This window comes from Mustela lutreola, chromosome 1, assembly GCF_030435805.1.
Source record: "Mustela lutreola isolate mMusLut2 chromosome 1, mMusLut2.pri, whole genome shotgun sequence".
NCBI lineage: Eukaryota > Metazoa > Chordata > Mammalia > Carnivora > Mustelidae > Mustela > Mustela lutreola.
In genome coordinates, this window is record NC_081290.1 from 273,107,920 (window position 1) to 273,127,987 (window position 20,068).

Below are 20,068 nucleotides of genomic sequence, written 5' to 3' on the forward strand. Positions count from 1 at the left end.
TACAAATCTACAACCAATAGCTATCTTCATTTACTATATATTAGACATTATGCTAAGTGCTGTTAAGGGTATTACTCTTATAAGCCCATGGTAAGTCTAAAGGATGTATTACCCCATTTTGCAGATGGAGAAAGTGAGGCTTAGGGCATCTCACAACTACTCAGTTTCACAACTGGACTCAAACTCTCATCTGACACAGAGTTCTGCTTTTTTACCATTTTGCTGGAATGCTATCTATAAGGAGTACTCTCATATTTTTTGAGGTGCGACTCAACTGTCTGGGGCAACTATTCCTTTAATTCTGTTCTAGAATAGAAGGTTATGAAGAGCCCCTAAGGTTCAATTAGTTTAATTTCATAGTAAGCTGTATTCTAGGGAAACCTACACAGGTTATTTCAGGGGTTACACAAGTGTTTTATTCAAAATTATTATTTAATGTGTTTTTTAACTATTGAAACATTTTATACTATTATCATGTACATTACAAGTAGTAGAGACCAAATATACATAATATTAGAGATTATCAACATATTAAATTGTGTTACAATTTTATACTCATAAAATAATAGTTTTATATACTGGAGTTCATTATTTTTGGAAAAAAAAAAGAATTTACTATTTTAAAAAAGTCTCAAAAACACTATACTTGTGCAATCAATGTCTCTTCTTATGATGAGGAAACTGAGAACCCAAAGGGTCTGTAGTGTGTTTTGAAAGTTGTGGCTGTCAGAAATACTCTGCTCAGAAGCAAAGAAAACTCCCAAGTTGGAAGTATTTTCGGTATGTGCCATTTCTCCAAGAAATATGGTATTTTCTTTATCTCCCTCAAACCCTAAGAATCCTTTGTTTTAAACCCAAGAGATTAAGAAATGACACAAAATGCAAAAGGAGGAATTTTGGAAAACAGTTCACAACAGGCAAATCTAGGACTGAATCCTTTCAGTGTAAACACTTGACTTTGGTTCTACATAAAAAGCTCTGTTTTCTAAATATGAAACTCCCTGGGGTGAGGCAGGATGACAAAGGTTAAGTGATCCATACTGTTCATAGTTGATGTATTTCACAACAGTTTGGTTTTCAGCATCATGCCACATGGCCCAGACGTCTGTAGAGGTTATGGCAAAGTCAATCAGTGTCTCCTAAGGAGAAATGTGGGGAAAAAGAGGTTAAAATAAGAAAGGGCAATAGTTTAGAGTGACTTAAATTTGTATCGGTAGGAGAGGTAAAAACATAAAAACAAAAGATAGTACCACAAGAACTTGGTAAAACCCAAGTGGGATTTTGTTTGCATGTATCATTAAATATTCCATTTTTAGATTTCCATCCCTTTACAACATAGCTGAGTGAGTCAATACTTCTTTCCTGTACTTGTGTGACATGCAAAGGATAATCCAACCTACCTGAGAAGTGAATAGGGAGGAAATGTGATCTAGACTATAGCGGTTATTCTCAGTGCTCACCAGCTGGAAGATGCAGAACTGTGGAAACATAAGTTAATCATTTATTACTTGAAATAATCAACACGCTACTTTTCTAAGAGTTATGAACATCCAAAAACCAATTTTTAAAAAAGTTTGGTAAAATACACATTACATTTATCATCTTACCATTTTTTTTTTTAAAGATTTTATTTATTTATTTGACAGACAGATCAAAAGTAGGCAGAGAGGCAGGCAGAGAGAGAGAGAGAGGGAAGCAGGCTCCCTGCTGAGCAGAGAGCCCGACGCGGGGCTCGATCCCAGGACCCTGAGATCATGACCTGAGCCGAAGGCAGCAGCTTAACCCACTGAGCCACCCAGGCGCCCCCATCTTACCATTTTTTAAAGAAGATTTTATTTATTTGACAGAGAGCACAAGTAGGCAGAGAGGCAGGCAGAGAGGGGGATGCAGGCTCCCTGCTGAGCAGAGAGCCAGATGTGGGGGTCAATCCCAAGACCCTGAGATCATGACCTGAGCCAAAGGCAGAGGCTTAACCCACTGAGCCATCCAAGGACCCCACATCTTAACCATTTTTAAAAAAATTATATTTATTTATTTGAAAGACAGAGATCACAAGTAGGCAGAGGGGCAGGCAGAGTGAAAGGGGGAAGCCAGGCTCCCCACCAAGCAGAGAGCCCGATGCAGGGCTCTATTCCAGGACCCTGAGACCATGACCTGAGCCAAAGGCAGAGGCTTTAACCCACTGAGCCACCCAGGCGCCCCCTTAACCATTTTTAAGATACAGTCCAGTAGTGTTAAATACATTCATGTTGTTGTGCAACCTATCTCCAGATCTTTGCTCATCTTGTAAAACTGAAACCATATTCATTAAACAACTCCACACTCTCCCCTCAGTCCCAGGCGTCCACCATTCTATTTTCAGTTTCTATGAACTTGACTACTCTAGGCACTTTTATGTAAGTGGATCTTTTTCATTTTTTTAGATATAAGTAGAATCTTAACAGTATTTTTTTTTTTTTTTTTTGTGACTGACTTACTTCACTTAGCTTAAGATCCTCAAGGTTTATCCATGTTGTAGCATGTGTCAGAATGTCCTTCTTTTTAAAGGTTAAATAATATTCCATTTTATGTATACGTCATTTTTGTTTATTCATTCATCTGTCAAGGAACACTTGGTCCTTCTCTACCTTTTGGCTACTGTAAATAATGCTATAAATATGGGTGTATAAATATGTCTTTGAGACCTTGCTTTGAATTCTTTGGAGTATATACCCGCAAGTGGGATTTGCTGGAGAACACTGTAATGTTATGATCAATTTTTTTAGGAACTGCCATATTGTTTTCTACAGTGGCTGCAACATTTTACATTTCCACCAGCAATGCACAGGGGCTTCAATTTTTCCATATCCTTGTCAACTCCACTATTATCTGGGGTTTTTTTTGGATAGTAGCCATCCCATGGGTGTGAGTAGTATCTCATTATGGTCAGAAAACTGTTTTTAAGTTTATATTTTTACTAAAGTACCAGAAATAATTAATTTGAAAAAGAGAGTGAGAGAGAGAGGGAGAGAGAGAGCACTTGTGTACCAAAGTGCAGAGAGGAGGCCAGGGAGAGAATCTTCAAGCAGACTTCTCACTGAGCATGGAGCCTGATGGGAGCTTGATCTTGCACGACACCTGAGTTCATGACCTGAGCCAAAACCAAGAGTTGGCCACTCAACCAACTGAGCCACCCAGGAGTCCTGTATTAGAGATAATTTAAAACATATGTGCAATACAAATCGACACTAGTTAACCTTTACTAAAAATTCAACTCTGTAACTAAAGTGTAGTATTTTTTTTTTAAGATTTTATTTATTGGGGCACCTGAGTGGCTCAGTGGGTTGAGCCTCTGCCTTCGGCTCAGGTCAGGATCTCGGGGTCCTGGGATCAAGCCCCACATTGAGCTCTCTGCTCAGCGGGGTGCCTGCTTCTCCCTCTCTCTGCCTACCTTTCTGCCTACTTGTGATCTCTGTCTGTCAAATAAATAATAAAATCTTAAAAAAAAAAAGATTTTATTTATTTATTTGATGGATAGAGATCACAAGTAAGCAGAGAGGTAGGCAGAGAGAGAGGGGGAAGCAGGCTCCCCGCTGAGGAGAGAGCCTGAAGCAGGGCTTGATCCCAGGACCCTGGGATCATGAACTGAGCCTAAGGCAGAGGCTTTAACCCTCTGAGCCACCCAGGCACCCTTGAAGTAAAGTATTTAACTCTACTGCCAAAACAAAAAATTTCACAACGCAGAGTACTAACCACTATATGATCACGGCCCAAAACAAAAAATTTCAAACTGAAAAATGGTATTTAATGGATATTTTAAGTAATTTTTTTGGATAAAGAAAATTCACTATATATTGATGTGTGACAATGATTCTATCTTTATAACATAAGCAATAGTCCACAAGGAAGTACTAAAAGAAAATATACAGTGAGAGACCCTTTTGGGGAAAAAATAGCAGTGTATGAAATATAAAAAATATATGTAGTGTTCATATTCATCCTAACCTAGGGCTATATTTTACAAGTTATAGATCTCAACCCCTTAATGGGATATAAATTAATTTAGTGGGTCTCAACCTTCATTCAAAAAAACCAAAGTATCAGAGTTCATCAGTTCATCACGCCTAGTAAAGGTTAAGTTATATTCCATGAAAATTTTTTGTTACATGTAAATCATCACATATGTGTACAGTAGGCAGTAAAGCAAGGTATTTCTTATTACAGATACTAGCCGAAAAAACAAAAAACAAGTTAGAAAAATGCTGGGCTAGTATAGTGCTTCCCAAATTACCTACCTGTAGTAAAGGACCCGTTTTTTTTTTTTTTTTTAAATTTCCAACCTGTTGCAGATTGATACTATTATAAAATACAGAAACCTTGAATATGATGCCTGTAGGAATGTCAAACCACTACAAATGTCTCTAAAAGCCTTCCTCTCACTTTCTGTAGCTATCTTACAGCAAACCAGTAACCAAGAATTCATGGCCCAGGACCAGTCAACAGACCACACACCACAGGTCTGAAGGACTTCTGTTACAGAGCTGTCTTAGTGTTTTAATTGGAAAACAGGCAGCAAGCTTATGATATCAATGAGAACAAGATGCTGAGAATGACCGAAGTAATACACTTAGTAAAGAATTAGAATCCAAAGAACCAAAACAAAAATGAAAAACAAATGAAATTAATAGGAATGGACGTAAGATATCACAGATAAAGAAAAACAGATGTCAGGGTACCTGGGTGGCTCAGTCATTAAGTGTCTGCCTTCGGCTCAAGTCATGATCCCAGGGTCCTGGGATGGAGCCCTGCACTGGGCTCCCTGCTCAGTGGGAAGCCTGCTTCTCCCTCTCCCACTTGCCCTGCTTGTGTTCCCTCTCTCACTATGTCTCTCTCTGTCAAATAAATAAATAAAATCTTAAAAAGAAAAACAGACATCGTGCAGATTAAGGGAAAAAACAGGCTGAAGAGCATTTTTGAAGGGGAAAAAAAGGATTACAAGTTCATTATGACCTGAATAGGCCTAACCTCCAAAAAAGCTGATTTGATTTTAGGTTTCATTAATAGAACCACAATGCTTAAAACGAAGGAAACAATAGCTTTGTTGAGTGCTGCCTGTGGCTCAGGTCATGATCTCAGGGTCCTGAGATCCAGCCCCAAATGGGGCTCCACACTCAGAGGGGAATCTCTTTGTCCTTCTCCCTCTGCCATCTCTACTGCTCATGCTCTCTAAGAAATAAACAAAATCTTAAAGAAAAAAAAAAAAGTTCTGCTCAATTTGACACTACTTATACATTCAATTCTGAATCTTTTAGAGGAGTGCTTCTTAAAATGTAGGCTACAGCTCTTTCAGGGCATCAATGAGGCTGAAACCCCCTTCTTTAGAATTTTTTTCCTAAGTAATCTCTACATTCAATATGGGGGCTCAAACTCACCACCCCTGAGATCAAGAGTTGCATGCATCTATTCATTGAGCCAGCTAGCCACTCAGCCCCCAGTAAGGCTGAAAGTCTTTTTTCATTTTTCAAGCTTTTCTTTATTTACTTGTTGGGGAGGGAGAGAGAGAGAGAACGAGTGAGCATAAGCAGGGACAGTGGCAGGCAGAGGGAGAAGCAGGCTCCCCACTGAGCAAGGAACCCGACTTGGGCTTCAATCCCAGGACGCTGGGATCATGGCCTGAGCTGAAGGCAGACCCTTAACTGACTGAGCCACCCAGGCATCCCTGAAAGTCTTTCATAATATTATATTATCCTTTTTCACTGTGTTGTTATTTTTGCATTGATGATGCAAAAGCCTAGAAAGTAAAATTATTGGTGTTTTAACATGAATCAGGGCAATGGTACCAAACTGAACACACTTTCATAATAAAAATACTCAATAAACTAGGAGTAGAAAGGAACTTCCTCAACATGATAAAGGGCATTTATGAAAAATTCACAGCTAACACCATACTCGATGGTGAAACACTGAAATCTTTCTCCCCTAGAACAGCAACAAGACAAAGATATAGGCTCTCTTCCCACTGCTATTGAATATTGTACTGGAGGATCTATCCACAGCAATTAAGAAAAAAAAAAAAGGCATTCAAATGATTCAAATGGAAAAGAAGTAATAAAACTGTTTGCAGATGAGGTTATCTTATATATAAGACATTCTAAGGACTCCACTGTAATACTATTAGAACAGAAAAAAAAAATAGAAAAGGTTGCAAGATACAAAAATCAATATATAAAAATCAACTGTATTTCTACTTTTTTTTTTTTTAAATTTTATTTATTTGACAGACAGAGATCACAAATAAGCAGAGAGGCAGGCAGAGAGAGAGAGGAAGAGAAGCAGGCTTCCTGCTGAGCAGAGGGCCTGATGCGGGGCTCGATCCCAGAATCCTGGGATCATGACCTGAGCCAAAGGCAGAGGCTTTAACCCATTGAGCCATCCAGGCGCCCCAAAAAATCAACTGTATTTCTATAAACTTTGCATTGTGTAATCTGAGAATAAAATTGAGAAAATAATAATTTCATTTCAATAATTTCATTTACACTAGCAATAAAATACACTAGCATTTAGACTAGGAATTAAATACCTAGGAATAAACAGATCAAAAGAATTGCAAAACTTATACTCTGAAAACTACAGAACATTGTAAAAAGAAATTAATGAAGATTTAAATAAATAGAAAAGCATCCCCTATTTATGGACCAAAAGACTTAATATTGCTAGGATGGCAATACTGTCCAATATTATTCAGAGAACCAACATTATCTCTTTCAGAATCTGTCAAATAAGACATATATTGGTTTTTGTTCCAGCTCCTGATCCTGAGCTAAAAAAGCCTGTATTTGGGGTGCCTGGGTGGCTCATTTAAGTATTTGTCTTCGGCTCAGGTCATGATCCCAGGGTCCTGGGACTGAGCCCCACATCAGGCATCCTACTCAGCTTGAAGCCTGCTTCTCCCTCTCCCACTCCCTCTGCTCATGTTCCCTCTTTTGCTGTGTCTCTGTCAAATAAATAAATAAAATCTTAAAAAAAAAAAAAAAAAAAAAAAAAAAAAGCTTGTATTTTCCTAAGTGATGGAAATGATAGGAGCATCTTATACAGAGCCCGCAAATCCCTTCGAATTTCCTGGGTGATGCCTTTAAAAAAAAAAAAAAGTAGGCTCCACACGCAATATGGGGCTCCAACTCACCCAGAGATCAAGAGTCACATGTTCTACTGAATGAGCCAGCCAGGCGCTCTGGAAACACCTTTTTTCTTTTTCTTTTCTTTTTTTTTTTTAAGATTTTATTTATTTATTTGGCAGGCAGAGAGAGAGAGAGGAGGAAGCAGGCTCTCCAGCAGAGCAGAGAGCCCAATGTGGGGCTTGATCCCAGGATCCTGGGATCATGACTCAAGCTGAAGGCAGAGGCTTTAGCCCACTGAGCCACGCAGGTGCCCCAAGAAACACCTTTTTTCTAATGAAGTGACTCCTGGATAGCTTCAGGATAAGGGCTGGTCACCAGGGAAACCAAGCCATGATTAAAGTCTGGAACATTCAGGTCCAAGCCCATTTTCTGGGGAGGGGAGAGAGGCTAGAGATCAAGGTAATAATGGATCAGGTCTATGTCATGATGCTTCCATAAAAATTCTTAAAGTACAGTATAGGGAAAGTTTCTAGACTTAATGGCCGTGAGCACAGCCATGTGCCAGGAGGGTGGCAAGCCCCAACATGACAGGGACAGAGGCCCCTGAACTCAGGACCCTTCTGGACTCATCCTCTATACTCCTCCTTCTAGTTGTTCATCTGTATCCTTCATCACACAGTAAACTGGCAAATGTTAGTTAATACTTCCTGGAGTTCTGTGGGCTACTCCAGGAAACTGAGACCAAGGATAGGGTCATGGCATGAATCAAGAGCCCAAGGGATAAAGGGGCACCTGGGTGGATCAGCTGGTTGAATGTCTGACTATTGGTTTCAGCTCAGGTCATGATCTCAGGGTTGTGAGACTGAACCCTGCATTGGGCTCTGCACTCAGCAGGGAGTCTGTTTGGGATTCTTTGTCTCCCTTGACAGCCCCCTCCAACTTCTCTCAAATCATAAATAAATCTTTTTTTTTTTTTTTTTTATAAAGATTTTATTTATTTATTTGACAGAGAGAGATCGCAGAGTAGGCAGAGAGAGAGAGGAGGAAGCAGGCTCCCTGCGGAGCAGAGAGCCGGATGCGGGGCTCGATCCCAGGACTCTGGGATCATGACCTGAGCCGAAGGCAGAGGCTTTAACCCACTGAGCCACCCAGGCGCCCCAAAATAAATAAATCTTTAAAAAAAGAGCCAAAGGCGGTAAAAAGAGTATCCACATTTGGCTTAGAGTCTAGGTGCATGAGCAGGGTGAGGGCTTCCACACATAGGTAGAAGGGTAGGATGTATGATGAGGGTATCCACACAGAGTAGCAGTCTATGTTGGTGATTAGAGCCCAAGGAGAGGAGGAGGGTGTCCACTGAGTGGGGGTGGCAGAGAATCAGCCCAGATAAAGAAGGCATCCAGATGGAGGAGCAACCTGTAGTTGGGCATCAGAGCCCAAGAGAAATAAAAGGGGCACCGAGATGGGCACCCCCAGCACAGTAAGGAAAAACCCTACCTCACCAGAATGTTATCAGGATTATATGGATAATATGTGTAAAGTATGTGAGACCAGAGTAAGCACAATCCAAGCATTTGCTATTAATGTACTTAAGGGGCCTGGCATCATACCAAACAGAGTATCCGATAAACGGCTGTTTACTCTATGATTATACAGTTGTATTATGTCCTAAATACCTATCTACATACAACAACTAATGTCTGGAAGATAAGCAAAATTACTTCTAAAAATTTACTTCCCTCCAACCACTTAGTAACACCTACCTCCCTTTCATTTTTTTCACCATTTTTCCACCCAGACATCCAAATTGGCTCTTTCTTGTTCAGCTTTGGTTAACTTTTCCTTTTACATGTCTTTAAACTCTCTATTCCCTTTAATCCTAACTTCTTCAAGATCTTTAAATTCACATATTAGCACAAAACTCATCATCTCCATGGAAATACCACTTGAAACACCTACGCTGGTATGAAGAGCTTAAACAGACTCAATGAATCTATAGCTCCCTCCCCATATCAGTACCTACTGCATAACTTGACAGAGGTCTCATTTGTTTCCTACCTGTCCTTGTTTGGGCGCGTGCATGTATACCCCTATGTAGAGTCCCATGGAAGGGGAGTAAGCAAGTCGTAGTTTATGTCCAGTCCCAGCAGCGAGCCGAAGGTCTTTAAACGTGGGAACATACTCCAGCATGTCAGCTGCCATCAGGCACATCTGGTCCTGCCCAAGATGAATCAACAAGTAGTGTCAAAGAAAATCCAAGCTAGAAAAACAAACTCCTTCCCTTTCAAAAGGAGGTACATCCATTACATCTACCACTCTTTCTCTTTTAACTGCTGAAGGACACAACAGGTTTTTTGTTTTGTTTCGTTTTGTTTTTTTTAAAGGCTGAGATGAAAATATCTACTCAGTCTGATAAATAAAGCCATCAACTGTTTTATGAATCTTAAAAACTACTTTATTGGGCAACCCATTCAGGACCCCTCTTTCTCTAGAGAGCTTTTTTTTCTTTCCTTTTTGTTATCACCTTAATAAACTTTCACTTCACCTTAAAAAAAAAATAAACAAATATCAACCTGTATTTAAAAAATACATTTGAGAGGGCGCCTGGGTGGCTCAGTGGGTTAAGGCCTCTGCCTTCAGCGCCAGTCGTGACCCAGGGTCCTGGGATCCAGCCCTGCATACAGCTCTCTGCTCAGTGGAGAGCCTGCTTCTCTCTCTCTCTGCCTGCCTCTCTGCCTACTTATGATCTGTCAAATAAATAAATAAAATCTAAAAAATAAACAAAAAACACATTTGATCCTTTTTTATTTTATTTTTTAAAGATTTATTTGACAGATGGAGATCATAAGCAGGCAGAGAGGCAGGCAGAGAGAGAGAGGGAAGCAGGCTCCCCAGCATGCAGAGAGTCTGATGTGGGGCTCGATCCCAGGACTCTGAGACCATGACCTGAGCTGAAGGCAGAGGCTTTGACCCACTGAGCCACCCAGGTGCCCCATGATCCTTTTTTTTTTTTTTTTTTAAAGATTTTATTTATTTATTTGACAGATAGAGATCACAAGTAGGCAGAGAGGCAGGCAGAGAGAGAGGAGGACCCTGGGATCATGACCTGAGCCGAAGGCAGAGGCTTTAACCCACTGAGCCACCCAGGCGCCCCATCCATGATCCTTTTTTTAAAAACATTTTTTCCTCTTAAGTGAAGAGCATTCTCTGTACTATTTTAATTCTGTAGGATTCATAATTTATTATTATTATTTAAAAAAGGTTTTATTTATTTATTTGACAGACAGAGATAACTAGTAGATAGGCAGGCAGAGAGAGAGGGGGAAGCAGGTTCCCCGCAGAACAGAGAGCCCGATGTGGGGCTCGATCCCAGGACTCTGGGATCATGACCTGAGCCGAAGGCAGAGGCTTTAACCCACTGAGCCACCCAGGCGCCCCTAGGATTCATAATTTAAGAGAGAGAGAGAGAGAGAGAGAGAGATACATAGAAATGTGTGAAAAATAAATCTAAATGGAACTGAGTCTAGAAATGACCTGTGATTTCCAAACTGAGTGATCTTAATGATCTTTGAGAGAAACAGCAAGATTGATTTCAATTTTCTTACAATTCACAGTCATATTTTAATTTATAGTAACGATAAATGTAGCACTTACCTTGTAAGACCACATTCGTAGTTTATGATCCTGGCACAGAGCAAAGATGAAGGCATCGTGCTCAACGCAATGAACAGCAAGAGCGAAGGGACGATCGGAGAGCCCCTGGTCACCTCTAAAAACACAAGGCCCAATTTTGGGTTTCAGTGTTATAAATACTGGATTAGAATTTGTAATTAAAAAGATAAAACAAAGTTATAAATGTAACCTCTTAAAAGAAGGAGCCAAGAATTTATATACTGGTATAAGGTAATTATATTTTCCAGTGATTTACAATCAATCACTATGATACAATTTAAGGCTCTACATAAGACAGGAATAGAGTTCTAATCATCAAAAATTTTCCACTTCTAGTATTCTATAAAATCAGATTTGGTAAGTCAGGGAAGAGCACTAAATGGAATATTGTGAGAATATTTACAAAAATCACGTTCTGCAATCAAGGTGTCCAAGACATGGCTCTCCTCTGATAGAATGTGATGTTTTACAGATTCTTCTTTTCAGTATAATGCTTATCTGCCTTAGAGTAAGACTGGAATTACTAATAGATGCTGACCAGGGCAAGAATTACATCCTTGGGCCCTCTGATTTACCCACCAGACACCACCTACCTGATGGCTGTTGGCATCCAGCCTATAAGCAGTCGTTGCATTACTGAACTCTGTTTCAGCTCCACAACTGACACCGTCCCTGTGAGATTGAGAACAGACCAATGAGATCCAAGGCACCTCTGGATCAGACTCAGAGAAACCCAACAACAAGGATGCAGCCATGAATAGGTACGTTTAAAACCTTATAACAGGTAACAGGTTTCTGTATTTTTATACGAAGAAGTTTTAGGATGCAGCCTATCCACATACATTCCTAGGGAAAACTTCTGCCATTTACCAATAGTAACCCTATTGGTGCTCAGAACAATCATTCTTTCCAAAACAATCACTGGTTTCCTTTCGCATGGGAGGCACAGTTCCATGCTGAAGATGTAGCAGTAAACAAAATATAAAAAAAAAATACCTGTCCTCATGGAATTTATATTCCATAGGGAGGAGGGCAGAAGCCGAAACATTAAACTATCTTAAGCAGAATGGTAATAGGTGAAAACAGAAAGGGTACAGTGAATGCTGTGTTGGGGGTGGTGCATGTGTACATGCAGTTTTGAAAAGGGTGGTTAGGGAAGGCCTCACACTGATGGATCATTGAGTAAAGACCCAGAGGAGTTGAGGGAATGAGCCAAGTTAGTTGCTGGATAAAGACTATCTCAGGCAAAAGCCCTGACGTGGGAGTGTGCCCAGTATGTTCAAGGAACTTCAAGAAGGCAGGAGACTGGTGTATAGAAGTGAAGGGGGTTGGGTGGGGAAGAAGCTGAGGTTAGAGAAGCAGCAGGGGTCACTGTAAGATAGTGTAAGGACTATGGGTTTATTCAGAAACATCTGAAGAACAAACCCTCACCGGAGGGCTTTGAGCCATGGAGTGACATGGTTCTACTAAGGTTTTAAATGTACCAGTCTGTCCCAGAAGTCTCTGTAGAGAGGTTAAGGAGAGGTCTGAGAGGTACTTAGGAAGCTAATGCAATAATCCAGGCAAGAGACAATGGTGACTTGGAGGTTATTAGCAGCTGAACTTCCTTGCATCAATTAATTTATTTTAATTATAGAACCTTAACCTGAAGGTAGATAAGCAGTCAACACCTCTCTACTATAGACCTTAGAATAGGCTATCTTGTAGTCATCTGTCTTCCCACACTCCAAAAAGGTTTACAATTCCTCATCCAGTGTATAAAATCTTACTTTCTCAGGAAAAAGAAAAAACCAGTAAAAGCATTAGAGACTCCTTAGGCAAGCAACACTGAATGATCATTTCAGGGGGAGTAGAGAAACAGTTCTTGCCATGGATGATGGGTATAGACTTCTAAGGTTTTAGTGCCAACATTCCTTGTTTAAAGTTAAATCCAAGTTCGGTTCCCATTCTTACCGGGTATGTCATAAGGAGGTAGTTTAAGAACAAAGATTCCCCCAGAAGCAGATGGTAGAGCAAACAGAGCCTCCCCATCATTGCTAAGCCAGGCTGCTGAGGTGGTAGAATTAGGGGAGAGTCCAGGTACAGCTGGAATTAATTGAGAGTTGCAAGGATCCCTGAAATCAACTTTTCCAATGTCAGTAAATATGGACTGCATCTGACTTTCAATTACCAACTCCTGTGGAGTAATGAAAAAGAAAAATCTGTTAAATCAAAATAAGCTGAATTTTGCTCAGTTCCTTTCAATTGTTATAAAACCTTTTTTTTTTAAAAAAAGATTTTATGTATTTGAGAGAGAGAGTACGCGCACGCGTGAGAGAGAGAGCTCCTAAGCTCAAGCAGGAGCAGGGGGAGGGGCAAAGGGAAACAGAGAAGCGGACTCAGACTCCCCAGTGAGGGAGAAGCCTGAGGCAGGGCTTAATCCCAGGATCCCGAGATCATGACCTGAGCCAAAGTCAGATGCTTAATCGACTGAGCCACCCAGGTGCCCCTACAAAAGTCTTTAAAGTAAGAAAAGACTGATCCTAAAAGGAAAGCGATTTTTTAAGATAAAAATTATTTCTTCAACTTAAAAATATGTCTGATCATTTTAAATAGTAACTATCAAAGTACGCTTGGTGAGAGGTAACAAATCCAATTTTCCTTTAATTTCTAAAGGACACTGCTCCCACATTAAATTTCTGATAGCCAGGGTAGTCTGAGAAGTAAGGGATATTACCCTTAACCAACTTACACTCCTATACATCCGGGAAGGATGTGGTAAAAGTAATCTGTGCACTGTTTGATTGGTTAATATCAAGATTATCACATGATTCTGAGTCTCGGAGACATGAACCCCTCCAGGTAAGACGATGCAATTTTGGAATTTGAGGCGAACTGTATTATTCAACAGATTTATGTCCAGTGACTCTTCCACCAGCTCCAATGTATCTCCAGAGATCTTCCTATTAAAAAAGAGACATTTGTTTACAAAGTTTATGCTTTTCTTTCTAAGTGACTCTTGCTTTGAAAAATATGGGAATAGTTTCCAAGTGAATTTTCCCAATTTGAAGGTTTTGGGTAAACAAATTCAGATCAATTTTACAATCCAAACCATCACTATATGTTCATTTACAAAACACAGCACAATATAAAATTCAAATCTTATTACATGATTCTCTGTTCAATGGAGGCATTTCCAAACTTGATGACCCGTTTATTTAGAACAATGATACTCAACACAATTAAGCTCCACTATAAAGACAATTCAAACCACATCCCCCATTACTTGCGGTGGAATGTGGCCTCCACTATTAGTACCACAGCATCATACTATAGTGACCTTAATAAATGTGACTATTTCCCCTTCTGTGACTAGCTCCTGCTAAGCAGGATGCAGAGCAGACTTCTTCAGGCGCATCTCTGCCATATGGTAGCCTTGGATCATAGAAAACACCATGCTGGGAAAGTCCTAACTTTTTATCACCTGTTTACCATACCACCTGCATCTGCCCCCAAAGAGCAAGTCTCCTTCCAGTAATTCAAGGGCAATCTCTAACTTTCCCAAGTATATCCCTCCTGCGTCCATCTCTCCTTCTTCCAAAGCCTTCTCTCCACATTCAGATATGCTCTTCCCTGGCCTCTCTCTTTCTGTCACCCTGTTCCTGCCTTGATCTGGCCATTCCAATTTCTCCTTTCCCCTCCATGGCCACATCTTGTTTATTTCCTCACCTCCCTCATACTCTTCAACCTGCCCTCTTCTCACCAAGGTCACCACACCAATTCCAATCAATGGATTCCTCAGTTCTGCTCTTATACTTGACCTCTCTGCAGCATTCCACACACTTGACCATGTTGTCCTGAAAAGTCTCTTTCTTGACTTCTATGATACCATCCTCTTCTGGTTTTATTACCCCATCTCTAGGTACTCCTTCTCTTCTTTGACCAGGTGCCTACTTTTTATTTCTCAAACCCTGATCCTGGGTCATCTTACCTGCTCACTGTACACATTCTCTTGAAGCACATCTTATCCACTCCCAAAGTTGTATGCGCCATGTGAATTCTTTCTTATTTTTCTAAAGATTTATTTATTTGACAGAGAGAGAGTGATCACAAGTAGGCAGAGAGGCAGGCAGAGAGAGAGGGGGAAGCAGGCTCCCTGCTGAGCAGAGAGCCCGATGCAGGGCCTCGATCCCAGGATCCTGAGACCACGACCTGAGCTGAAGGCAGAAGCTTAACCCACTGAGCCACCCAGGCGCCCCACCAGGTGAATTCTGATGATTTCCTAGGGTTCCCTTCTGGTAACTCATGGTATGTCATCAGCACAAGTTTCTGGATCTTCAACCTCATCTCTGAACAACTGCTTCACCTTCCTGCCTTATGGTTAAAGCTGGGTCCTGGATCTTGCCTGAGCCCCCGGAGCCCTCTCTAATGGTAAGCTTTCTCTACCACACTCCCTTTAGGGGGCCCTCAAGGTCAGGCACATTTATCTTGCTTGCTCCCCACTGCCATTCTGGGTCATTGTTCCTCCCTCTCTGCCTAAACTACTCAGCTTTCAAGTGTGTGCAACTAGAAACCACCTGTGACCCTTGCCCACTGCAGTTCCCTATAGACCTCTTTCATTCCTTGAAGCCTAGCTCCTGCTCACTCTCTTCCATACTTCCACTGCCATATCTTTACTTTTTCAAATATCCCACTTTCTTCAATTCCTCTCCTTTAGTGATTGCCCTCGACTGCATATAAATACACTAGTATATTTCTCCCACACCCTGGCACTGTCTTCCTGCTACCATTTGATTCCTCTGCTTCTCTCATAGTAATGCTCCTTAAGAGACCTGTTCTGTTCTCACAATTCCTGTCCTCTTCTTCTCTCCAGAGCTCAGCCACTTCGGGTGTTTGTACCACAATAGGAGCAGTTTCCCGCAAGGTCACCAATGATCTCCACTGTTCAAAGGTCTATTTTCACTTCTCTGACTTACATGCAGTATTTAACAGTTTTTCATTCTTCTTCTCCTTGAAATATTTCCGTTAGCTTCTGGGATACCATTCTCCTTTTCCTTCAACTCTTTACTTCCCTAGCTATTCCTTCCTAGTCTACTTATCTTCCTAAATATTGGAGTGCCCGGTGGTTAGTCCTCAGACCTCTTTTCTCTCATCCACACAAGTTTTCAACAGAGGGTTCTAGCCTACTCCCTTAGGACATTTAACAGTTACGTGGAGATATTTTTGCTTGTCACAACTGGGAGGGGGATGCTATTGGTCTGAAGTGGGTAGAGACCAGGGATGATGCTCAATATCCTACAATGTATAGGACAGCCCTCCACAATGAAGACTTTTCTGGCCCCAAATGCCAAGAGAGCAGATGATCTCATTCAGTGTAACAGCTTTAAATGCCATCTAATGCCAGCAATTCCCAAATCTGTAGCTTCAGCCCAAACTTCCCAGTGGAAATGGAAATGGCTACTGCTTTAATACTTCCATTTGGATATCTAACAGGGATTTCAAATGAAAACTGTCCAAAACAGAATGCCTAGACTAGCAAACCTGAAAAACACCTGGTCATCTGCACTTTTTTCCAACTCAATTATTGGCATCTCCGTAACTTCCAGTTGCTCAAGCCAAAAATCTTGAGGTCACCCTTGACTCTTCTCTTTCTGTATAATCTAATCTGACCTGGTAGTCATTCTATCAAACTCATCTTTTTTCTTTCTAAAGATATTATTTATTTGTTCGAGAGACAGAGCATGCATGTGTACGAATGCCAGGTGAGGGGCAGAGGGAGTAGGCTCTCTGCTGAGCAGGGAGCCCAACGTGGAGCTCTATCCCAGGACCCCAACGAGGGGTTTGATCTTGGGGCCCCGGAATCATGATCTGAGCCAAAGGCAGATGCTTAACCAACTGAGCCACCCAGGCGCCCCCTAACAAAGTCATCTTTAAAACATATCCACAATCAGAATATTTCTCACTGTCTCTACTAATCCCACCCTGGTCTAAACTGCCATCATCTCTTGTCTGGAATGTGGCACCAACCTCCTAATCCGTCTCACTGCTCCCAAACTGTCCCGGCCATATGCTGTTCTCACCACAGCAGCCATAGAAATCCGCTAAAAACACAACTTAGATCATGTCATTCTTCCACTTAAAACTTCAATGGCTTCTTGCCATCTAACTCTGTAAAAGTCAAAGCCCTAAAATCACCCAACAAAACCCTGATTTGACCCTTGGCTACTTTATTATAATCTATCCTTTGATAATTCAGGGGCAGACTCCCACTGGCCCCTTGCCATTCTTTAACATAACAAGCAAGCTCCTGTCTCAAGGTTCTTTGCATTTTGGTTCCTTTTTCTTGGAAGGTTCTACCTGAAAATCTTATTCCCCAGATTACTTCCTCTGCTCAAATGCCAACTTATCACTGGGTCTTTCCCAAATAAAAGATCAACTCCTGCAGGCATCCCCTTTCCCTTCAATCCCTATTCTCTATTCCACTTATCACTGGAAAAACTTATTATTTGGGGGGATTCCTCTTGTTTACTATCTGCCTCCTCGAGGGCAGGGAATTTGTTCCCTACTGTATTCTCAGTCCCTAAACACTGACTAGAACATATCAGGCACTAAAAAGTATTTCTTTTTCTTTTTTTTTTTTTTTTTCTTTAAGATTTTATTTATTTATTTGAGAGAGACCGAGAGAGAGAGAGCATGAGAGGGGGAGAAAGTCAGAGGGAGAAGCAGACTCCCTGTGGAGCCAAGAGCCCGATATGGGATTCAATCCTGGGACTCCGGGGTCATAACCTGAGCCAAAGGCAGCTGTTTAATCAACTGAGCCAACCAGGTGCCCTAAAAAGTATTTCTTAAATGAGATTTGTATGTCTAACGTAAGTCTCTCTTCAGAGCCTTGGACTTATAAATTTCAATGCCTACATGACATTTCTGAAGGGCTGCTGCAATGGGTACTTCAAATTTAATATATCTGAAAGAATTATTCACATCTCTCCAAAATCCATCTTCTGTATGTTAGTGAAATGCAACCCCGCCACTCAATATCTTGTTAGTGATACCAGAAACCAGGGAACTGTCTTTGTTCACTCCATTTCCCTTCCCATCTTTTACCCCACGTTCAGTCCATCACCAAGCCTAGGAAAGCTACCTACTAATTGCATCTTAAATCCATCTATTTCTCCTTTCCTAACTACTCCCACAATTGAACCACCAGCATCTCTTACTCGGCAAGAGCAAGAGCAAGATCTTTTTTTGTATAATATCTATCTAATCCAAATTCATTTTCCATGAAGTAAACAGATTTTTTCTTTATGAAATTTGGTTTATGCTAGTAAAGAGTTAGTAACACTTTTTTTTTTAAAGATTTTATTTATTTATTTGACAGGCAGAGATCACTAGTAGGCAGAGAGAGAGAAGGAAGCAGGTTCCCCGCTGAACAGAGAGCCCTGATGTGGGGCTCCATCCCAGGACCCTGAGATTATGACCTGAGCCGGAGGCAGAGGCTTTAACTCACTCAGCCCCCTAGGAGCCCCAAGAGTTAGTAACTCTTTAAGACTCTTCAATGATTATTCAGTGTACTTGGGGGAAAAAAAAAATCCAAAGTCCTTAGGAAGGATCTGAACATCTGATGGTAAGCACCTGCTTACCAACCCTCCCATCCCCCAGGCTCAGCATCTCTCACATCACTTTCCATTTCACCCACTGCATTTAAGCCACACAGACTTCCAGTCAATTCCTCAAATCTATCCAGGTCTTTCTATCTCACAGATTTTGCATATGGTGATCCTATATGCCGACCGCTCTCTCTCCAACCACCTGCCTCGGCAACTTTTCATCCTACAGATCTCAGATTAAATGTGATATCGGTGAAGACCTTCCCTGTCCCACCAATAATACTGGTCCTCTCATAAACCTCTCACAGCCCCTATACTTTTCCTCTGAGCCAAGTATGAAAACTTGATGTTTATACACCTATGTTGTGGTCCCTTTCGTGATATTTTCCTTCATAAAACTGTCCCATTAAAGATGGCTCCATTATCTATTTTCAGACAGCTACAACATCTTCCATGATGGAAACAGTGGATTGTTTTTGTCCACCACTTCATCTCTAGTAAACTCAGCAGAGTGCCTGACATGAAGAAGCTCAAATGTATTCCAAGAATGGAAGAAGCTGTAAAACACAATGAGAACACATTGAGTTCAAGTTTAAAACTCGTCTTCGGGGCTTTATCCCATAAACTTCATTTCCTCTGCTTTTAGTGCTACCTGGAAGGGCACCTCTCCTAGAACTTTGTGTCTCGTTGATTTTCTCCTGATTCAGAAATCAAGAGAAAACAGTGTTTCTTTTTTCCTGACTGTCCATTACTGCCCAAGAGAAGGACAATCTGGCCAAGAGCCGCGAAAATTCAAGCCGAACAATCCGACCTTCCAGGGGGATTCAGCGAACAGAGCACTTACCAATGAATGAACCTGTTTCTGGTGACGGAGAACAACTTGCCACTTTCCATATAGTAGAAGCCTCCCGCGCTCTCACCGTATTTCACGGCTCCAGCCAAGGCATTTGCAGTCCCTGCAAAAGGAGAGTGGTCAGCCTGCATACCTGGTTCTCTCGGGATGACAGAGACTGAGGGCGCTGAGAAAGCAGAGGGTGACGACTGACAATCCACACGAAGAGAAAGGGAAGAAAGCAGGACGAAGTAGGACACTACGGAAGCTATGATCCCAAGGCTACAGGCATGTGGACTAAAGGAGTATGAACCCGGGGTCAGAGATTTAAGGACCCATGAGAGGAGCCCGAGGGGAAGGATCGGATCGCGTCCTCCCTGGCTGCTTTCGTACCGATGCCGGAAACTGTGAATTCCCGAAAGTGTCTCGGCCTCTCGCGCTCAGCACCGCTGAGCTCCTCGAAGCTCCGTTCCAGGGCTCCCGCCGCCGCCATCTTCCCGCCGCCGCCGCAGGGCCCGACGGGACGCGAGCTAGGCCGGGCGGCCATCGTCACTTCCGGGGGCGGGGCGGATGGTGTTAGGAACTGGTGAGGAAGCCTGCGGGGAAGGAGGGTACGATTGACTCTTCGTTGCGAGGCTTCCAGTCAGTTGGTTGGAGAACGAGAGTGGACAGGAAGGAAGCCAGAAGACAAAGGGGCAAAAGGGAACCGACTCTGCTTGCGGGAACTTTAGCCCGGCCGGCTGGCTGGGACATCCCCTCAGGGGGCGGTACCCTTTTCCCGGCGTCCTCCGGGCAGGGGGCGGGGCCAGGTTTGTTTCCATTTTGAAAACCCGGGCGCGGGCGGCGGGGTTGAGCTTCCCCGGAGGGGCGAGGTCCGGAGAGTC

General features: G+C 41.9%; 1 protein-coding gene across 1 annotated transcript in view; it reads right to left on the bottom strand.

The window, feature by feature from the left end:
* NUP160 (nucleoporin 160) overlaps window positions 1-19,728 on the bottom strand; it is a 51,596-nt gene extending 31,868 nt beyond the window's left edge. Inside the window, exons 1-9 of the mRNA XM_059142445.1 lie at window positions 19,578-19,728; window positions 19,197-19,308; window positions 13,498-13,708; window positions 12,720-12,942; window positions 11,360-11,438; window positions 10,749-10,863; window positions 9,153-9,311; window positions 1,401-1,478; window positions 1,042-1,139 (exon numbers count right to left, since the gene is read on the bottom strand). Of these exons, the coding sequence (XP_058998428.1) occupies window positions 1,042-1,139; window positions 1,401-1,478; window positions 9,153-9,311; window positions 10,749-10,863; window positions 11,360-11,438; window positions 12,720-12,942; window positions 13,498-13,708; window positions 19,197-19,308; window positions 19,578-19,677 (1,175 nt within the window). The 5' untranslated portion in view covers window positions 19,678-19,728. The remainder of the gene's footprint in view (window positions 1-1,041; window positions 1,140-1,400; window positions 1,479-9,152; window positions 9,312-10,748; window positions 10,864-11,359; window positions 11,439-12,719; window positions 12,943-13,497; window positions 13,709-19,196; window positions 19,309-19,577) is intronic.
* Window positions 19,729-20,068: the final 340 nt, after the last annotated feature.